The sequence below is a fragment of the Lycium barbarum genome, chromosome 11, assembly GCF_019175385.1.
Source record: "Lycium barbarum isolate Lr01 chromosome 11, ASM1917538v2, whole genome shotgun sequence".
NCBI classification, from domain to species: domain Eukaryota; kingdom Viridiplantae; phylum Streptophyta; class Magnoliopsida; order Solanales; family Solanaceae; genus Lycium; species Lycium barbarum.
In genome coordinates, this window is record NC_083347.1 from 80314843 (window position 1) to 80333520 (window position 18678).

The window sequence follows — 18678 nt, forward strand, 5'->3', positions numbered from 1 at the left end:
TCTAAATCACAACACAACCTGTTGCTCTGATACCAGTTGTTAGGATTTGAATCCCAAATCCGACCTTTGTAAGCAGGTTCCCAGGAAAGATCGGAGGGTCACAGCTGGACCACTTAAATACCAACCTCCTTAGACAGAACCTACTTACGCCGTGATGTAAGCGAAGAATAAATAGCACACACAGATTTATAGTAGTTCACCCTCAATGTGAGAGCTACGTCCACGTTGCTGCTGCAGATCTTATTAAAGAAGAAATATTACAGGTGGTTACAACACTCAACCTCACAACCTCAATCCCAATTACATTCAAGAATTTTTTCTAAAAATTCTCTCAAAGACCTTCTCTTACTTAGGCCTTTCACTAAGAGTATTTCTCTTAGATTTTTTTCTCTCTTTGGGATGTGTTGTCTTCTTCAATTTTTTGGTGTGTCTAGCAAATGAGAAAGCTTCCCTATTTATAGGTATGAGATGAATCTATTGATGTCATTAGTGACTCAAGCAAGCACTTGACAATTTTTCAAAGACAATGAAGATGTTTTCTTCCTCAAAACAAGGGAAGCGTTTTCTTCCCTAAAATAAGGGAGGTGTTTTCTTCCTCAAAATAAGGAGATGGACCCAACAGTGGATGTCACGTGGCATGCTACACCCCTAACCCATTTTACCTCTCCCTATATTTGTTTTTTCCACTATTAAAATTTCTTTTCCCTCTACCACCATCATTTTCGCCACTACTGCCTTTGAGCTCTCAAAATATATGTCCTTCCAATTCTCAACTTCAGTTTGTCTTATAATGAAACTAGATAGAGTGCCCGTGCTACGCACGGGTGCCCCATGTCATATTTCTTTTACTATTAAACCAATTACTTTGATAACTTAATTAAAATTATATTTCTGAAACAGTAATGATGGACTTATGTGTTATAAAGGAAATACAAATAATCTTTTTTGATATACCACCAAAGAATGTCCGAAGAGATCACATCTCCGTAAATTATCCAATAAAAACTCTAAGCTTTACTTGAAAATTAAAGAGCTATTTAACACTTCTACATAAAGGAAAACCACATCATTCATCTCAAGGTTAGAAATGAATCAATTAGAATTTAATATTTACAATTAAAACATAGATTCACATATGACAAAGAAAATTACCAACTAAAGAAGCATTCAGTGGTAAATGATAGTAAGTGGTTTTACATTACGCATTGGGTCACTATCCAGTGTAATCCCACAATAGTGGGGTCTGGGGAGGGTAAGATGTACGCAGCCTTACCCCTACCTGGGTAGGGAGGCTGTTTCCGATTGACCCTCGGCAACCCTCCTCCTTTATCCGGGCTTGGGACCGGCAATGTGAGCGAGCTCACACAGGCGGTTTTACATTACGCATTATTACCAACATATCAATGATGGGCTCATCTGAAACTTGTTCAAGCAACCTGCATCCTTTCTTGTCCGCAGCATTCACATTTTCTCCCGACCTTGTTGAAAGAAGAGCTACCTGTCAAGAAAAGTAAAATATGTGCCTTAAATCCTCTCTCCAATGTATTAAAAGTATTAATACTATTTATTTTTACTATCCAAAGCACCAATTAGGAACAGGTGAATGGCAGAAAGTATGAGTGCAACAACATATTGATAGTTGCAACAATGAACTAAGAAAACTTGTATACATGTGATTCTTCATTTGTTTCGACCAATAGACATTGGTTTTTCAATATCTCATAGCCAACAACATATGTTAAATAAGGAATTCTGAAGGAAAAAAAATAGAAAATAAAATCACTAGCGACAACTATTAACAGAGGAGACATTTCTTATAAGCTTCACATATAATCATAAGAATTCCACTTAGGCTTTAGCAAATTCTCTATTCTTATTGGCATTGGTAATATCTCTTATGTGGGCAAGACATAGGAGTATATTCAGAGTCTACAGTAGAAATAATCCTCACAATTTATCGAAATATCCTTAAGAGCATCGCCTAACAGTTCTTGGGTAATTTTTATGGCACTAACACCATGACTTAATTCCATAAAGAATGGAGTTTCTTCTCTACTGATTGAATCAAGTAGCAAAACAATATTAAGCTGAACCAAGATCACGAAATAACTGAACTCTTAAAAGAGCTACTGCATTGAGTAATCCTATATCACTAAATTTCAGCTACTTGCAATAAATTGACAAATTTTGAAAGATTTAAGTTTCTTCTCCATAACTGAGCAATTACATCTAGAAAGTAAGCTAAATAACTATAAATTAAACATCTTAATGTCTAGTTATTTGGGCCAATGAGCTAGTTGATGCAGAGAATGACATTGAGCTTCATCCATTACCTATATTTCTAATATTCTATCTAAACATAGTTCAAATGTGACAGATTTAAGAGAAGGCAAGTAGTTTAGAAGGGACAATTCTAGTGCATGTACAATTTCAATAGAACATGTATATGTACTACATCTGTCAAAAGTTTAATGTAGCTTAACCAAAAATATTGAGTGCTTGCTTCACCTTCTTATAAAGAAGGAAAAAGGAGAACATAAAGCAAGACTTATCTCCAACTAAATATCCCTCTAAAACGAAATATATTCCATCTTTTTTTTGGTTGAGCGGTTAAGAAGGGGGATTACAAGGTCAAGGGCTTAGATGTTAGTGAGACCATTTCAAGTTTGAAATAAAGATGAAAAATTAAGTCATAGATTACCAAATGATGAATAAGAAAAATTCAATCTAGATTTTGTCTTCAGGACCTCTTTCTCATATTGCAGATCTTTTAATAGTTTTTACTTCTCTTCTTTGAAAATACAACATGAACTTAAAAGGCAAATAGGTGTAGCGGACAAAGCTTCGTCGTGTCATACATCCTTTCAGTAGCTATCCACACAAGCATATGATGTTAAAGTTTGAATAGAGGCCAAGAACTCTAAAATCCGAGGGGTTGACCCTTCATGAACACCACAACCGATGATCCATAGCCTTTATAATAGCAACTATTTGAGCCTTTAAGTGTCGCTAAAAGTCTAGATGCACTTCCAAAATACGTAAACATTCTTCTTGTATGAACGACTAAAAATTGCACAACATCATTGATGAGTGTTGTTTAATGGTGTAAAATCTTAAACTTGTACCATGTAAAATGCTTCAACAACTAATAAAATCGTTAACAGAAGAAAATGCTCAAAGTTTACCTAGCTTCCTCTAGGAGATTCTAAAACCAGAAGAATGTTATAATGTAGTAGATTCAATAAATGTTTCTAAAGTTAATATTTTAGGAAAACAGTTCATAAATGCAGCTCATAAGTTGTCATGATCATGAGCTAAAGCCATTGAGAATCCACTCTTTGTAATGTAGAATGTGAAGGCTATTTCGATACTGCAAATCAAGGTGGTTCTTCAACCTCCAAACATCAATTGTCGAAGCATAAGATACGAAAACATGATCGAGGAAACAGGAAGATAAGAAAGAGAGGAGCACAAACCTGTGAGGATAGACAATAGCATGAATGCGGCCAATCTACAGTTTCAATTTTCCTGTATTAAGACACAAAATACATCATCAAAATTTCTATTACGAATGAAGATTCTCCTCAGTAGAATTCAAGTAAAACCAACATATTAAGCTCCACCAGAAAACTCCATAGTTTCCAAATAAAGATAGACTGTCAAAGTGATTATTAGCAATGATTTTGTTAGAGAGAGCACTTACCAAAAACTAAGATCACATTCATTTTTGGAAATGGCCCATAGATTTTAGCGGCATGTATCACAAGAGCACTTTCTCGTGCGAATCTCGAATAGTGCTGCGACATTTTTTCAACTGGATTACCTAGCTAGCTTTTCAAAAAGATAGTCTTTAAAATCAGTTAAAAGTTTTTAATATTGAAGTGTAGCATCTTTGGGTATATGGGCAGTCAACACACAATCATATTATTTTACCTACACATTGTTATTTGATGTCATAACAATTCTGAAAGTACACATATACAAAATACCTAAAAACTTATATTCACAAAATAGTTCAAGTGCAAAGTTTTGTAGAATACACTTCATTCTAAGTATGTACTTTGGAATTGCTCCCTATAATAGCTTCTCAATATGCGTAATTATCACAAGATAAATTCACTATCATATCTGAAAGTCTTCCTGCCATACAAATTGTGATGATATTTATTGCATATGATAATTTGCCAATATCGAACCAGATAGCATGAAATCAAGTGTTCATATGGGAAATAAAATAAATAGAGAGAGATGTCCTTACTATTTTCGCCACTTTCAAAGTAAACTTAGGATTATCTTAACAAAAAAAAAATGATTAATGAACCAAATTGAAATTGCTAAGAGATACATTTCTAGCAAAGTCCTAAGCAACTAAAGGCCTGAAATTGAACTTCTAATCCCTTAAAGAAGACCATGCTCCTTTTTAGAACATAAATCGGGGTGATTAAGGAGTGGGATTATACTGGGCGATCAAGTTAGTTTGACACAACTTCACTCTGCATGGAATAATTAATCAATAAGAGGGAATGAAAAGAAATATGGGAATTAAGTAAATACTATCAGGAAGCAGTTAGCTAAACAAAGCAAATAAGCCGGTAGATTAGTAAGAAGCTTGATATAAAGTCAGCAAAATGATCGCCACCAGCAAATGCTAGAGGAAGAAGTAAAAGCTACCGTAACAAAATATAATACTGAGTCCATTATCTGAGTTGCTCCTAAACGCACACGCAAGCATACGCGATCGTACAAGTAATATAGGAATAAAGTCCAGATATCGTACCCACAGGGACTTATGATTAACTATTTACTAAATTAAACTAATGCTAATTATCTAAACAAGAATTAAAAATCTCAAGATATAATTATTAACTAACTAAAAATAAAATAAAATAAATAATGAACTTCAACCAAGAAAGAGCAGATTTTTATCAGAGAATAGATAGATCTACGGCTATGACCACTAACAATCCAGTTGAGTTTTCAAATCATTCTATCTATGGGTTACTAGTTGACGGGTTAATTGTAACTTTATGATGCTCTCTCGAACTACTCACAAGCCTGTAGATGCTACTATAACGCCTATATCTCTATGGTCGTCAGAGATAACAAAAACGCATTTACTTCTCCGTATTCAACTAAGAAAGGCTAAAGGGTATATTCCTATCCTCATTAGCGAAACGATTATATCGAACAAACTCTATTTATTCTTATTACGTACGTGAATTCCCTCTCTCAAGTCCAATTCACGCACCACAGATAGTGTTCAATTAGTGATCTAGTAATTAAACAATTAAGCACAAGAATAAATAAGCAACCCAAAATATGAAAATTTAATAGATAGAAACGAAAATCAAACGTCAACTTTCATGTTTGTGTCAAAGCCCAAGAACTAAAGAGTTTAGCTCCACATAGACATGGAAGAAAAACAACAAATCATCCGAATAAAAACGTCAAAATAAGTATTACAGAGAAAAGAAGATAAAACCCTGTAACTACAGTTTCCACGGCGGCTCCAAACTCTCTCTACGTCCAAAATTCTGAACTAAGGGTTTCAAGTTATCCAAAATTATGTTAAAACCGTGTAGAAAATGTATTTATAAGGTACCAAAAGGTTTGGGCTTTTAAAAATTAAATCTAACTCAGACTAGGAAAAATATAGCGGGCTCACGTCACACCCGCGTCGCGGGTGGAACGCGGAAAGCCAAAACAGATTCAGAGACTGTTTTTCTGGCGTCACAGGTGCGACGCACACTGATCGCCCATCCACTGCCTTCAAGTACGTTCTTCTTCTTTTCTTCAATTTCTTGCACTTTCAAAGTTCCCAGTCATTGCATAATTATTGTTTTAATCATTAGCCCACTACCTCATGTCCCCCTTCTTCTTTTTTTTAATTTTCTTTTTCTCTTTCTTCCGTGTTTTATTAAATTTTGCTCTAAATCTCTTTATCTTCACACCGCTTTATTCCTACATAATAAAATATAACATTAAGCACAAATCAATATATTTTGTACTCAAAAGACAATTAAAAGTATTAAAATGTGAGGCAACAATGGCTAAATATATGCAATTTATGGCCGAACATCACCACCCCACACTTAAACTTTCACTACAACAAATTTGATTAACAGTGACGATTTATTTTGTCACCTAAAATTCAGTTTTCGTCACCAAAAATATTTTTTGACGAAAAGAAATTTGTCAATCATTCGTCCTTAAAGGCGGGTCGCTAAAAGTATACAAAGACGACTTAGTGTTTCGTGGCTAAATAACTTTATATTAACTATGAAAAAAAAATTCGTCCCCAAATATATTATATTTATGACGAACTTCTTTGTCTGGAAAAGTATAAAAAATTGTAGTTGATAGTGTACTTTCATCACTAAAAGGGTTACTTATGCCGACGAAATTACTTTGTCATTAATTATTTAGTTTAATTAGCGACGACATCAATTGTCTCCAAAGTTATATGCGTTTCGTAGTCGAACAAACATTATTTCGTCACTAAAGATTGCCTTTTATACACAAAAAGTAATTCATCCCTAAATGTATAAATTAGTGACGACTTTGCTTTTATTCAAAGGTTTACAATTTTGTAGGTAAAACTATCATTTCGTCGCTAAAACTATTGCTTTTACTGACAAAATAAAATTGTTACTACAAATTGTCATAATTAATTACAATTGCAATTGTCATAAATTACAATGTTAATTCATAGTCAATAAGATTATCTTGGGAAATAGAATTATATAAGAATATTTCATTGCTAAAAAGCCAAACAACATAAAGTATTACATGATAATACATTTTCTCTGTATACATGCCTAACCCATAAAATAATATAAGATGTCTCCAAACTATTCGTATCTTCAAACTCCTGGTTGTGGTTGACTTCATTTCCCGTTGTTGAAGAACCTTTTCCTTCTTATATTAAATGTGCAAATAGCAAAGGACCTAAAGATAGAAAGAAATTAGGAAATTTTTATAGTAAACCAATTACATAGAATTTATCAAAGAAACACCAAATGCTCTTAACGCTCTTTATACTTGAAAAAACACAAATGGAGGGTCAGCATACGTATAATCCAAACAACATCCTCTTTATCAGAATACAAAGACATAAATGCTCAATAATGAAACAAGTAGGCATTATTATCATAAAGTAATTGCACAGTTTTAAAGTTAAGATATTTTTCAAACTAATTTATTACATTCAAAATAATACTGAATTTATGACATGGATACCAGAGAGGAATGTTACAAGAACTAAGCGGAACATAGATTTTTAATCAGGAAATGTAATATTCATTTTCTAAAATACGTAAAAACTGAGCAGTTTCCTGGAGCAATGACTGAACTTCCTAAAGGAACCAACTTTAAAAAAATGCTTTCTCTATCTGAACAATGATAGTATTTACTATGAAACAACTGAGTAACCAGAGTAAAGTGGGAAGATACCTAGATTGAAGTTTGAGAAAACAGCTCTTGATTATCATAACCATCATTTGTTGCATCTAATTGTATTCTAGAGGATATCACCTACAGTTGTTGGTAAAAACGATAATTGACAATATAAATCACACTCTAGACATATGTTCATCAATTTGTTAAGAATGAACTGTGCTATATGAAATTTTTGGAATAAATAGGAATTAAGACCTTATAGTTTTGGAGTCACCAAGGGCATTGCTAGTAATCGAACACAATCCGAGTTTGTGAGGCTTCCCATTGGCATCTTCACCATCAGCAATCACACCAATGGATTGGTCTTCTCAATTGGGACCTGATCAACACAACAAAAACAGTTCAGCTCAAACAAAACTCATCAATTTATACTACAAACAGAAAAGACCAGTAATTTGTTAGATAAAGTGACATGCCCTCAATGCTTAAGACCATGTGCCAAGTTTCACCAGTGATCTTAGTGTTGAGTATACATCTAACAATGTAAGGTTCAATAATTAGCTATCTACACGCACTTTAGATCATCATGGTAATCATTCACATTGAAATTGATATCCGCATCCAGTCCTCTAAATTTGATCGCAGCACGATTATATGCCCTGAAATTAATAGAAAAAATTAACAACATCAAAAAGTCTGATTTCTCCATTTAAATAGTGCCATTAATATAAAGCTTTTGCACCATAACAGTCCGATTTCTCCATTTAAATGCACCAGAAAATGCAGTGAGAGATCATCTTCCATATCCTATGATTTCAATATGACAAAAAATAATATCAGATAATTGTAATGTGAATGACACTCAAAATAGAGGACTATGTAAAGAGTGCTTTAACACCAATTATACATGTTGTTATGAACTATATTATAATACCTCAATATGCTAGGTATTGAAAGGCGGAATCCCAGTGATGAGTTCAAATAAATAATTCCTACTGACCACTAATCAGCATCGCTACCTGTACATATAATCAGATTGTAAATTCTACTTATGTTCCTTTCGTTCTCACTCCTAATGCCCCTGTTTATCTTATGTCATGTTCTTATGTTTAGTCAAGGGTGTCATGGGGAGGGAGTAACAACATGTCACCAAGTGTAGCATAGCAATTTCTTTCTCACCGTGCTTAGTTCCAAGAAGAATTTTCGGAGCAAAATAGTCAGGGTACCAACAACAGACTGTTGAGATTTGTCTGATAGATCTGGATCTTGCTGACTACCAACATCAGGAAGCACTATATCCTCTGTAGCGGGTCCAGATTGATCATTTGTACTGTTCAAAAGTCCAATATTTGGCAAACCAAAATCTGTAAGCTGGTTTAAGCATACCCAAGCTTAGAACATATCCATCAATAAGGAGTAGAAATAGAAACTTGTGCAAATCAAGAATATGTCCCGCGAGTCAGCACAATGCAAAAGGCAAATCCAGAAAATACCCAAAAGGCCAAAAGTCCTTCCAAACACTTCATACAGTTCAACTTCTATTCTTTTGATTTTGTCTAAACCTCCAATTGAACAAACCAAATTTCGCTTCACTACCAAAAGAAGGATCCATTAATTCCAAGAAACAACATCAAGACGGATTCTTGAGGAAAACAGGAAGCAATTACTTGTGATTTACCAGGAATAACAAAAGGCTCATGGCATCTTTCAAATATTCTCTCTTTCATTAGGCCTTTGCTAATTTTTGGATAAGTCTGTAGCAAGGAAAATGGATTTTGAATAGTGCTTTCAGTTGCCATGCTTAGCAGGATCAAGAGACGCAACTTTCGAAGTTGAAAATGTTAAGGCACATGCAGCAGTGTTGGGAACGATAACAATATTTTAGGATGTTTTGCCAAGATAGTATATTAAAAGCAGCCAGCATCAGAGGAGAGAGCATTAGATATTAACTGAGTTGAGGAAATTCCAATCAAATGAGCTTCTTGCTCATTAGTCGCCGCTTCAACAATGCATTACTTTATTAAGTCATCATGAATACCTTCTAGATGAGAATAAACACTGGAAAAGTGTGAAGAAGCCTCTAACCAAAAAAAAGATATAGAGAGATAGGGATGAAAACTACTGCTAAGAATTTCATTCACTTACCCATATCTCCTTAATGGGTTTGAACGAGAAGTCTCACTTTCCAACTAGTTTTTTTCAATATAAATATACCTATCACAAGTTCCATCATAAACTACCAAAATACAATAAAGTTAGCAGATACTGAAAGTAAAATTTGTCATGAGAAATTAAAAGAATTGTCCAGATACATTCAACTATCGGTTTGACATGTTAGGAAGTCATATACTTAACTAGAAAATATCAAGGAGGAATTCAGGAAGACCTAAAGAAAAAATAAAAATTTCTTGAACTTACCTACTACCCTATAATAGGGATTCTGAAAACTAACAGAAATCAACAACCTGTCCTTTTTCGCAAGCAACGGAAGTCAAGTTTTGAATCTTGTACTAATTTGAGATACGAACCATTACACATAATAGTTCACAATAGAATAATTCTTAAAATTTGCACAAACACTCAAAATTATGTTTACCTTGTTCCTCATTTTCTCAACAAATATGAATTTTTGTTAACAGGATGGCTAAACTTCTTATCAATTTAACTTGATCGTAGTTGCTAATTACCTTTATGAAAATTTAATGAAGACTATGTCTAAGGGAATCTTACCCTATTTTTATTCTTCTAGCTTTTGGTGAATCTTCTCTGAAATTGTCTCCAATATGTCATATTTACCATAACCGTGAAACAAGACATTAATTGGAGCCCCTCACTCCCTATATTCTTCGCCATAATTTTGATATATTTATTAAAAAAAACAGAGCTTCTATCGACCACATAGACAGAAATCAGGGACCTACAACCAAAAATTTGGAAATGTATCAATAAAATTAGACAACATATTATAGATAAGCCTTAACCAGCAGAGACAAATTTAAACAGTACACTAACAAAGTAGTTCCATATCAAAATAATTTAGTACTTAATAAATCACACATCTGACTTGAAATTAACAAAGGTAAAGTGGATGACAATGGGGATTAACAATTCTTAAATATAAACAGCCCTTTTTTATTATCGCACAATAGAAATGAGCTTGTTAAGTGCATAAACAAGCCATTTCATGATACCTTATATTACTAACCTTTCCTAGAGTCACAACATAATGTGTAGTAACTCTTTGCTCCTCCCTCACGAAAGCTTATTTTCTTTTCCTCATTAATTTTCTCATTACAGCATTATTCCCTTTCATCGTGAACTCACACATCAACACCTCAAAAACATAATTAATTAAATTAATAAATGATGTGAAAAATGATCAATCATGAAACTGAAACAACGTTCAACTTGAGAATATGAAAATCCATTAGTATCTTCCATCTGCTGGAACCCCTATTACATCCATCAAATCTCAAATTTTGTTAATCCAAATTAGTTTCTCAATTCAATCCGAATAATGTACTCCTCTAATTTGTACTCATCGTCATCAGTGCATTTGAACTTTATATCCATCTTGCAAACAAAACAAGGAGTACCTTGAGACTATATACCCCTCCTCCTCTATCAAGACAGCATACCTAAAAAATAGTAAAAAAGTGGTCCCCCACAAGATAGATATACATAAGATTCAACTAAACTTAATCAAGTCAAGGATGAAATTTGGAATAAAAAGATTAATAAATAGGAACTTACTGAAGGTTGACTGCTTTGGAGTCTAAGAATGAAGCCTTGAAGTCTAAATAGGCCGTGAGAGTTTCATTGCAACTTTGTTACCTCTTATCACTTTCAACTACTCAAAAATTAAGCTAGTAGGGTTAGATATATCTAATTATTTTGATTTCATAGCCATAAATTCAGAGATAGAATCACTTAATTAAAACTACAAAAAATACAAAAGAGAGGGAGAAAAATAGATAGAAACTTACAGTTCATGAAATAGCGGTTGTCTGCTGATTCTGGCACATCACAAGAGATTAAAAGAATGTAAGGTATACTCACCGACGATACCGAGAAAGTGAAAGAATTAAACTAAACCCTAAAGAAGCAGTTCACTAAAAAGAAGTGAGATTGAGAGCGTAGGTCTGAATATAATGTTTCGGCATGAATCGTGGGGAGTGGGATTTGGGGAGCGGGAATCTGATTTGATGGGGAAATAGAATTTGGAGGGAATAGTAATTTGGGAAAAGCGAGAGGGGAGAATTTGGGGGACCACATTTTGATTTCTCTGTCTTTTAATTTTGGGAATATGGTTAATTTACCCCTTTTTAATTTGTAAATATTGTTATTTACATTTACCTTTTGTTATATTTTTCCAAACAAATTTACCCTCGCTATTCGCTTTTTGACACATATACCTCGGGGTCGTTTAGTACACCGGATAAGGTGAAATATTCCAGAATTAAGTCTGGGATTAATTTTATACTATGTTTGGTTTCAGGATTAAGTTTGAGATTAATTTTATACTTCTTCTACCAAACATTGTATAAAATTAGTCCCAAACATAATCCTGAAATATCCCACCTTATCTCATCAAACTTGAGATTATTTTATCTCACCTCCCAAATGGAATAAATTAGTTCCAAGAGTATAATCCTGGGATAATTTAGTCCACCTACCAAATGACAAAGGAAAGGCGGTTGCGGACACTGGAAATTCAAAGAACAACAAGAATTCAGCAAATGACAAAGGTTGCTGGTCTTGTGGTGGGCCTCACTTGGCCAGAATTGTCCAAATCGTGAAAAGGGGGATGTTATGCTTGTAGGAAATGCAAGCACAAATGAGGAGGGTGGTGTAGTTGCTGCTTTGGCAAACCCGCTTAGTTTACTCTTAAACAATCATATTTCATTAGTGAACACGATGGGGGAGTCATCAACAAACCCTCATTCTTTGTTGCTGCACAGAAAAATGAAGGTTGACGATAAAGTGTTAGTGGTGATGGTGGATACTGGAGCTACTCACACTTTTATTGATGTCAAACTTGCTGCAAAATTCGGACTTAAGTTGACAAAGAGTCCGTCTTATATGAAGATTGTGAATCAATGGCCCAACTAATTGAAGGTATGGCGTATGATGTGAAAGTGCTTGTTGGACCTCGGGCTGGAAAATACAGTTTGATCATGATCCCTTTGGGAGATTTTGATATGATACTTGGAATCGATTTCTTGAGGAAGAACTGCTTCGTTCCGATGCCCCACACATTGCAAAATAATTAACAGAATATTATTAAAAATATCTTTTATTATATTAATAGAAAATGCTCAAATATGCCATCGAACTATCCGAAAAGGCTCATTCATGTCACTCGTTAATAGTTGGGCTAAAAAACGCCACCGACATTACCATTTTGGGTCATATATATATATATATATATATATGCCATTATTCACTAACAGGACTCTACTACTACATGATTTTGCCACGTGGCATTATCTAAACCCTTCATTTTACGAGTGGCATATATGAGCCAATTCATAGTTCAATAGCGTATTTGAGCCTTTTCCCAATTCTAATATAAAACTCAATCTTTCAAATTTTATGTAATAAGCTTATAAGAACAAGTTTGTCCTTTATATTAATAACATTATTATTTTACATGGAAAAATTATGCTCTCTTATTTAATTGGATTATGAATCTAATCTTATTCTACATCCTTCACAATTTTTATATACTTTATGACTCTTTAAAAATATTTAAAAAACGCATAAAAAATTTTTAAGAAAAAAAAAGATAGGTATAAAAGAGAGTACACTAGTGAGGTATAGATGAGTAGGAAAAGTACATATGAGTTTGACAGATTTGAGCCTTCGATCCTGACCACTATTAACACCCCAAATTTTACACATATGTAACTTTCCGTATCCATCTACACCTCATTAGTGTACTCTCTTTTAAATATGTCTCTTTTTTCTTAAATAAATTTATATTTAAAAAAAAAAAAAAAGAGCCGCAAAGTACGTAAAAATTTGTGAAGGATGTAGAATAAGATTAGATTCATAATCTAATTAAACAAGAGAGCATAATTTTTCCATGTAAAATATAATGTTATTAATATAAGGGACAAACATGTCCTTATAAGCTTCTTACATATAATTAGAAAAAATTGAGGTTTATATAGGAATTGGGAAAAGGCTCAAATATGTCACTGGACTATGAAATGGCTCATATATGCTACTCGTGAAATGAAGGGCTTAGATAATGCGACATGGCAAAATCTAGTAGTAGTAGAGTTTTGTTAGTGAGTAATGGCATATATGACCCAAAATGGTAACAGCGGTGGCATTTTTTGGCCCAACTATTAACAAGTGGCATGAATGAGCCTTTTCTGATAGTTCGATAGCATATTTGAGCGTTTTCCGTCATATTAAAGTAAAATACTACCATTGAACCCATAGCAAAAGATGGATTTGGTTACTTTATATATATACATACATACATATATGTAGTGGTCCAAGCTAGGAGCTTCGAAGGAAGCTAAAAGGAAAATACAATGATATTTTGTGAAAGTACAAGTGTAAGATAAGAAAATAAATATGTAGTCGAATATGTTGTTTTATGTATTGTACAATAGTGTTCGATAACCCTCTAATTGGTCCTTTTTCTTGTATTTGCTTGGAGCCACGATTGGATTGTAGGTATTCAGTTAGTCCGTTGAATTAAATAGCGGGCCGATATCTACTCCTCTGATCTCACGGAGGTTGTTGGATGTCCATCTTATTCCTTTAAACTTGGTCAACGGGAGTTAACACATACTGAAGCGAGGATGAGTGTGGCTCGTACAAGGCTAGAAATGCGGACCCATATGCCGCATTGCCTTGGGCTTGAAGCCTGGATTCGGTTGGATACAAGTCTATATAGAGGTAGGACTATATGCCGAATGACTTTCTACATGGGTCGTTTCTGTTTAGGTGTGATGGTTATCTTTGGGTTAGGTCCAGATATAATATGTTTACCCCGGCTCCGGACGTGCATAGTTTTTTACCACTACAGTGCCTTATCATAATATAACCGAAATTCTAGGGGGTTAATTTCTTTCATTATTGCTTTCATTTTTTAGTTTATTTCATTTTTCACATTGGTGGTAAATAGTTAATCAATTTTTCATAAAACATTTAGCACTTTTTCAAAAGTCTAGGCTTGCAAATTGACATTATCTCTGTATAATTGTTCTCTGTGATAACAAGATCCTAACTCACTGTAGGTTTTATGTTTATATTGACACTTGCCTTTTCATAAGACGTAGTTCGGCATTATCATACCATTCTATGGTTTCGTCTTGTCCTGTAGAAAGCGCTTGAAAAATTGTTTGCAAGTTGTCACTTGTAATCGTAAACAAGCGTAGCCTAAGATCATTTTATAGTTAGCTACGAAATTATTTTCGTAGCAAATAGTTAATTATTCAACTACAAAGTTTAAATCGTCATTATTCGAACATTGTATATTTTGTGAAAAAATTATGTTGTCACTAAGTTGCAGGTTCATTAGAGACAATAAAATGATCGTCACTGATTTCTTATATTATTAGTGACAAAAACTAATGTCACAATTGAATATAATTTTTTTGTGGCTAAAGCTTACAACATTTAACTACAAACTCTAATTTGTCGCTATTGCAACCACATGTTTTTTGTGACAAAAATTTTTCGTGTCCAAAATATAACTAATTTTAAGACAAATAATAGGTTGTCACAAATTGGGTGCATTATTAGTGACAAAAAAATGTGTCAGTGATAACCTAAAATTCGTCGCTAATACCACTTAATAAATGGCGCCAAATTACTTTTTGGTGGGAAACTTTAGTGGACGAAACCTTGCTACGAAATTATATGTTTCGTCATTAAAAGTATATGGCTCATGTATTTAAATACGAAAGGTAAATTTTGTCACAAAAAGTGAACAATTAGTGACGAATTTTGTATCGTACTTAATAATTTCGTAGCTAAATAACACATTTGTTGTAGTGTTTTGTTCGTCCTCGAGTAAGCATTAAAACCATTCTCAATAAATCAAGCCTAGGAACACCACCACTTTGGTTGATACTTACAATTAAGCCATTTAGAAATTTACAATATAAAGTACACTTCCCGATCATTATGTAAGATATACAAATTAGCACAACCAAACAACAAATTTCTGACCTCAAAGACGGACTCTAACTCATCAAATTTAAACTCGCTCGCCTACTCTGTCAAAGAAGCTAATAACATCACCTATTTATCATGAAACAAGTGCTCTCACAAGAAGAAATAGTCTGCACACTCAAATCAAAGAATCGAATGTAAATTAAGGACTTAGCATCAAAGCACAACTCTCGCACTCACAAAGAAATTCACATGTATGCATAAAGATCCATAGGCTTGCCCATTATGTACATCTCCACTAATTAAGTATGCTCGAATAGAATCAAATAGGATTTAACGGGTTGTAATGTTGGCTAGGGGATGGGTAGGAAAACTATATAATAGTGACTTACGCTTCCCTAAGCACTTTGCACTTTTAGACTTCATCACTCATTATTTTCATCTCTTCACATTATTTTTTTAGCCCTCTCTTCATCAATTATTTCACTAGTAATTCTCATCATATCAAGAACGATTCAAAAAAAAAAATCAAGCAATTTTTCTCCTTTTTTTTTTTTTTTTAAAATCACATTCTGTCATGTCACATTCTTTGTAAGAGGGCCTTTTCATCACTTTGCAGCTATCATTCGTCACCATTTTTTCACTTGACCATCCTTTTTCTTCAGATTTATCAATTAATATCACAGTCTATGCTACATTGCTTAAGGAAGCAGGGTGCAAAAACCAAGGATTCAATAAAAAGCTCAAGGCAAAAATACGGCTAACAAACAAAAGGCTACAGGCTCAAAGGGCTTACTAATGGTACAATTTCTGAAAAGGCTATAATTTACAAGACATATCAAAGAAAGTCTATTATCATCTTCTAAACAAAGCAGCACCTTTTATTTCGCTTCAATAACATGCAGGGCAAGTTCTAGACTATAATGCAAAACATGGAATATATGCAAGAAATCCTCTCTGCACATGGCACAAGTATCAATCAAGATGGATCAATTCTACTCTAAGACAAATAGGATCATGGCAAACTACAAAATAAGAATAAGCTATACACAGAGTCACAACTATGAGCTAGGTGTCAGAAAGTCTGCTATGAGCTAGGTGTCAGAAAGTCTGCAATCTTTTTCATTACTCAAGCACTCACAGGAAAGTACTACGCAAGCTCAGGCCCAAATATGCTAGTATCAACCAAGTCACAAGGTCTTTCTTCTCCCTCTTATACTACTCCTAACAAAAAACTACTCGGTTCAAAGGCTCCCTCCCCTCGGGAAAGAACCGAGGCCATAAGAAAACCCAAGGGGGCGGATGATGAATGCCATTAATGGGGGACTTAAGAAGTTACTAACGAAAATCAAAGAAAATAAAATAAAATAAATCTTTTTTCGAATTTTTGAATTTTTTTCGACACTGAGACTCATAACTAATAAGAATAAAAATTAAAAAAAATCCTAAGACATATTAAATCATCATCCTCAACCTTACCAGGGACGTATTTCTCACCCCCACGCTTAAAATCATGCAATTCCCTCAGTGCAAATAGATGAAAAAAAAAATTAAAAACGGGTAAAGCAAGAAATACTCCCTGGGGCCCTCTAGGGCCTAGCTAGTAACATGCTTTCATCATTAAGGGTCGGCACGATCCCACACTTAAGCTCAAACATACTCCTCAGCTTTCAACTTTGGGTACTCAGACTTCCCCTAATCTGCAAAACAAAAACAAAACAAAACGTGACACTATAAAAATAAAAATCTAAAACTATTACACATTGGGTTGCCTTCCAAAAAGCGCCTTAGTTAATGTCGTGGCACGACGTGAATCAACTTTTTCCTCCACCTCGAACTTATAAATTTCACCCCTAATTTTGCATCAAATTTTCTATCACGCTTCTGGGGCGGTGGTGTAAAAATGAAGGAACCAAGCAATAGATGTCACATTTTGCACTTCTTGGCCTTTAAGTGAGGAATGTCGTTTTGTCTTTTTAGTGTGGAAAATTTCAGGATGTAAGGCTCTTGTTCCTCATCTATACAATTCTCCAAAGGCTTGGAAGGCTCGATTTCCATGTCGCCAACCAAACATAATGTAGAAAAATGTTTAGAATGAGGACCAACACGCCCCAACTCTAAAACTGCATTATTTCTGACATCCTCACTTTTATACACCTCCTCAACAATGACATCATCAATTAAGATCTGAGATTGAATGGTTGGAATTCCTCTATTTGCTCCATAAGTTGGCTAGTATCCACAACAATTGGTGGTTGGGCATCAAACACCTCAATTTTTTATTTATTTGAGCCTGCAAGTCATAGATATCTAAGCCAAATTGGTCTATCTCTTGTCTGAGCTCAGTTCTTCCCTCTATCAGTTGTGTAGCCATGTTTGTAAGACCATCACGGGGAAACCCATGAAAATTCATTTGTTGAGGTTGTTCCGTTAGCTAAGATTGGCTCACTATCTCCACTTCTTCAAAGTTATCTCCTTGCAGGAACTCGCTCTCTTCTTGTGTTTGAGGTTCGTCTTGGGTATTGGCTAAGTCTGTAACTTGCAGATCATTACAAGTTTCAGCCTCGGCCTGCATCTCTGTGAGTTTGGCACGAATCCTCTCTATGGCTTTCCACATCTCTGTGTCCTGCTCTCTCATTAATGCATCGTGCTCCATTATTTGCTCCCCTATTTGTTTCATCATATCGCTAACCCAAGCAAAACTTTCTGCATCCTCCACTTCGTTACTCCTGTCAACATCACAAATAACAGGAGAATCATAATAGGGACTCAGGGATGGGGAGTAAGAGTTAGGACAACCATTCCAATGACCGTCTTGACCACTACATATATTATAAATATTCTACTCAAAAGATTGGGAAGGTGCACACAACCCATTTCCGGAAATATTTTGACAGTGTTGCCACAAGTGGGGTCCTCCACAAATCAGACAAGGATCACAAAAATAGGAACTACCAATATTCGACCAATTTTTACTCCAAGATGCCATGTCAAGAAAGCTAACCAAAATATTAAATTAAAAATAAAAAAAAAAAAAAAAACTTGAATAGACAAAAAGAAAAGTCTAATTTAGAAAAACAGTTAATTTCTAAGTCCCCGGCAACTGTGCCAATAACTTGTTGCTCCCAAACGCACACGCAA

The 18678-nt window shown here is 34.3% G+C and overlaps 1 protein-coding gene and 1 long non-coding RNA gene across 31 annotated transcripts; both read right to left on the bottom strand.

Moving 5' to 3' along the window:
• Positions 1-1367: 1367 nt before the first annotated feature.
• LOC132617905 (uncharacterized) lies at positions 1368-6073 on the bottom strand. The gene is made up of 3 exons (XR_009573866.1): positions 3704-6073; positions 3477-3528; positions 1368-1498 (listed from the first exon to the last, which is right to left on the bottom strand). It is a non-coding gene; the product is annotated as an uncharacterized LOC132617905 (long non-coding RNA).
• A 585-nt stretch (positions 6074-6658) lies between these two features.
• On the bottom strand, positions 6659-11694 carry LOC132617940 (uncharacterized). 30 transcript variants are annotated; one of them, XR_009573882.1, is made up of 9 exons: positions 11385-11693; positions 11152-11248; positions 8578-11036; positions 8333-8417; positions 8141-8205; positions 7974-8057; positions 7654-7777; positions 7453-7533; positions 6659-6948 (listed from the first exon to the last, which is right to left on the bottom strand). XR_009573882.1 is itself a non-coding variant. In XM_060333008.1 (8 exons), exons 3-7 carry the CDS (start codon positions 8922-8924, stop codon positions 7738-7740), a joined length of 414 nt encoding a protein of 137 aa, XP_060188991.1. In that variant the 5' UTR covers positions 8925-11036; positions 11152-11248; positions 11385-11694; the 3' UTR covers positions 6659-6948; positions 7654-7737. The 30 variants fall into 30 exon arrangements, 4 of the variants coding, with proteins under 4 accessions (XP_060188991.1, XP_060188990.1, XP_060188989.1 ...); XR_009573888.1 differs by having other exon boundaries at positions 7974-8769; positions 8892-8990; positions 9077-11036; XR_009573877.1 differs by having other exon boundaries at positions 8333-11036.
• Between the last annotated feature and the right edge of the window lie 6984 nt (positions 11695-18678).

Excerpts from the sequence above, each read along its gene's own strand:
- LOC132617940 (XM_060333008.1), bottom strand. The coding sequence starts at position 8,924 with ATGAAGTGTTTGGAAGGACTTTTGGCCTTTTGG. Across the intron at positions 8,770-8,891 it reads AAGGACTTTTGGCCTTTTGG|CTTACAGATTTTGGTTTGCC; the intron begins GTATTTTCTGGA and ends TGCTTAAACCAG. Across the intron at positions 8,058-8,140 it reads GGAGAAATCGGACTGTTATG|GGCATATAATCGTGCTGCGA; the intron begins GTGCAAAAGCTT and ends TATTAATTTCAG.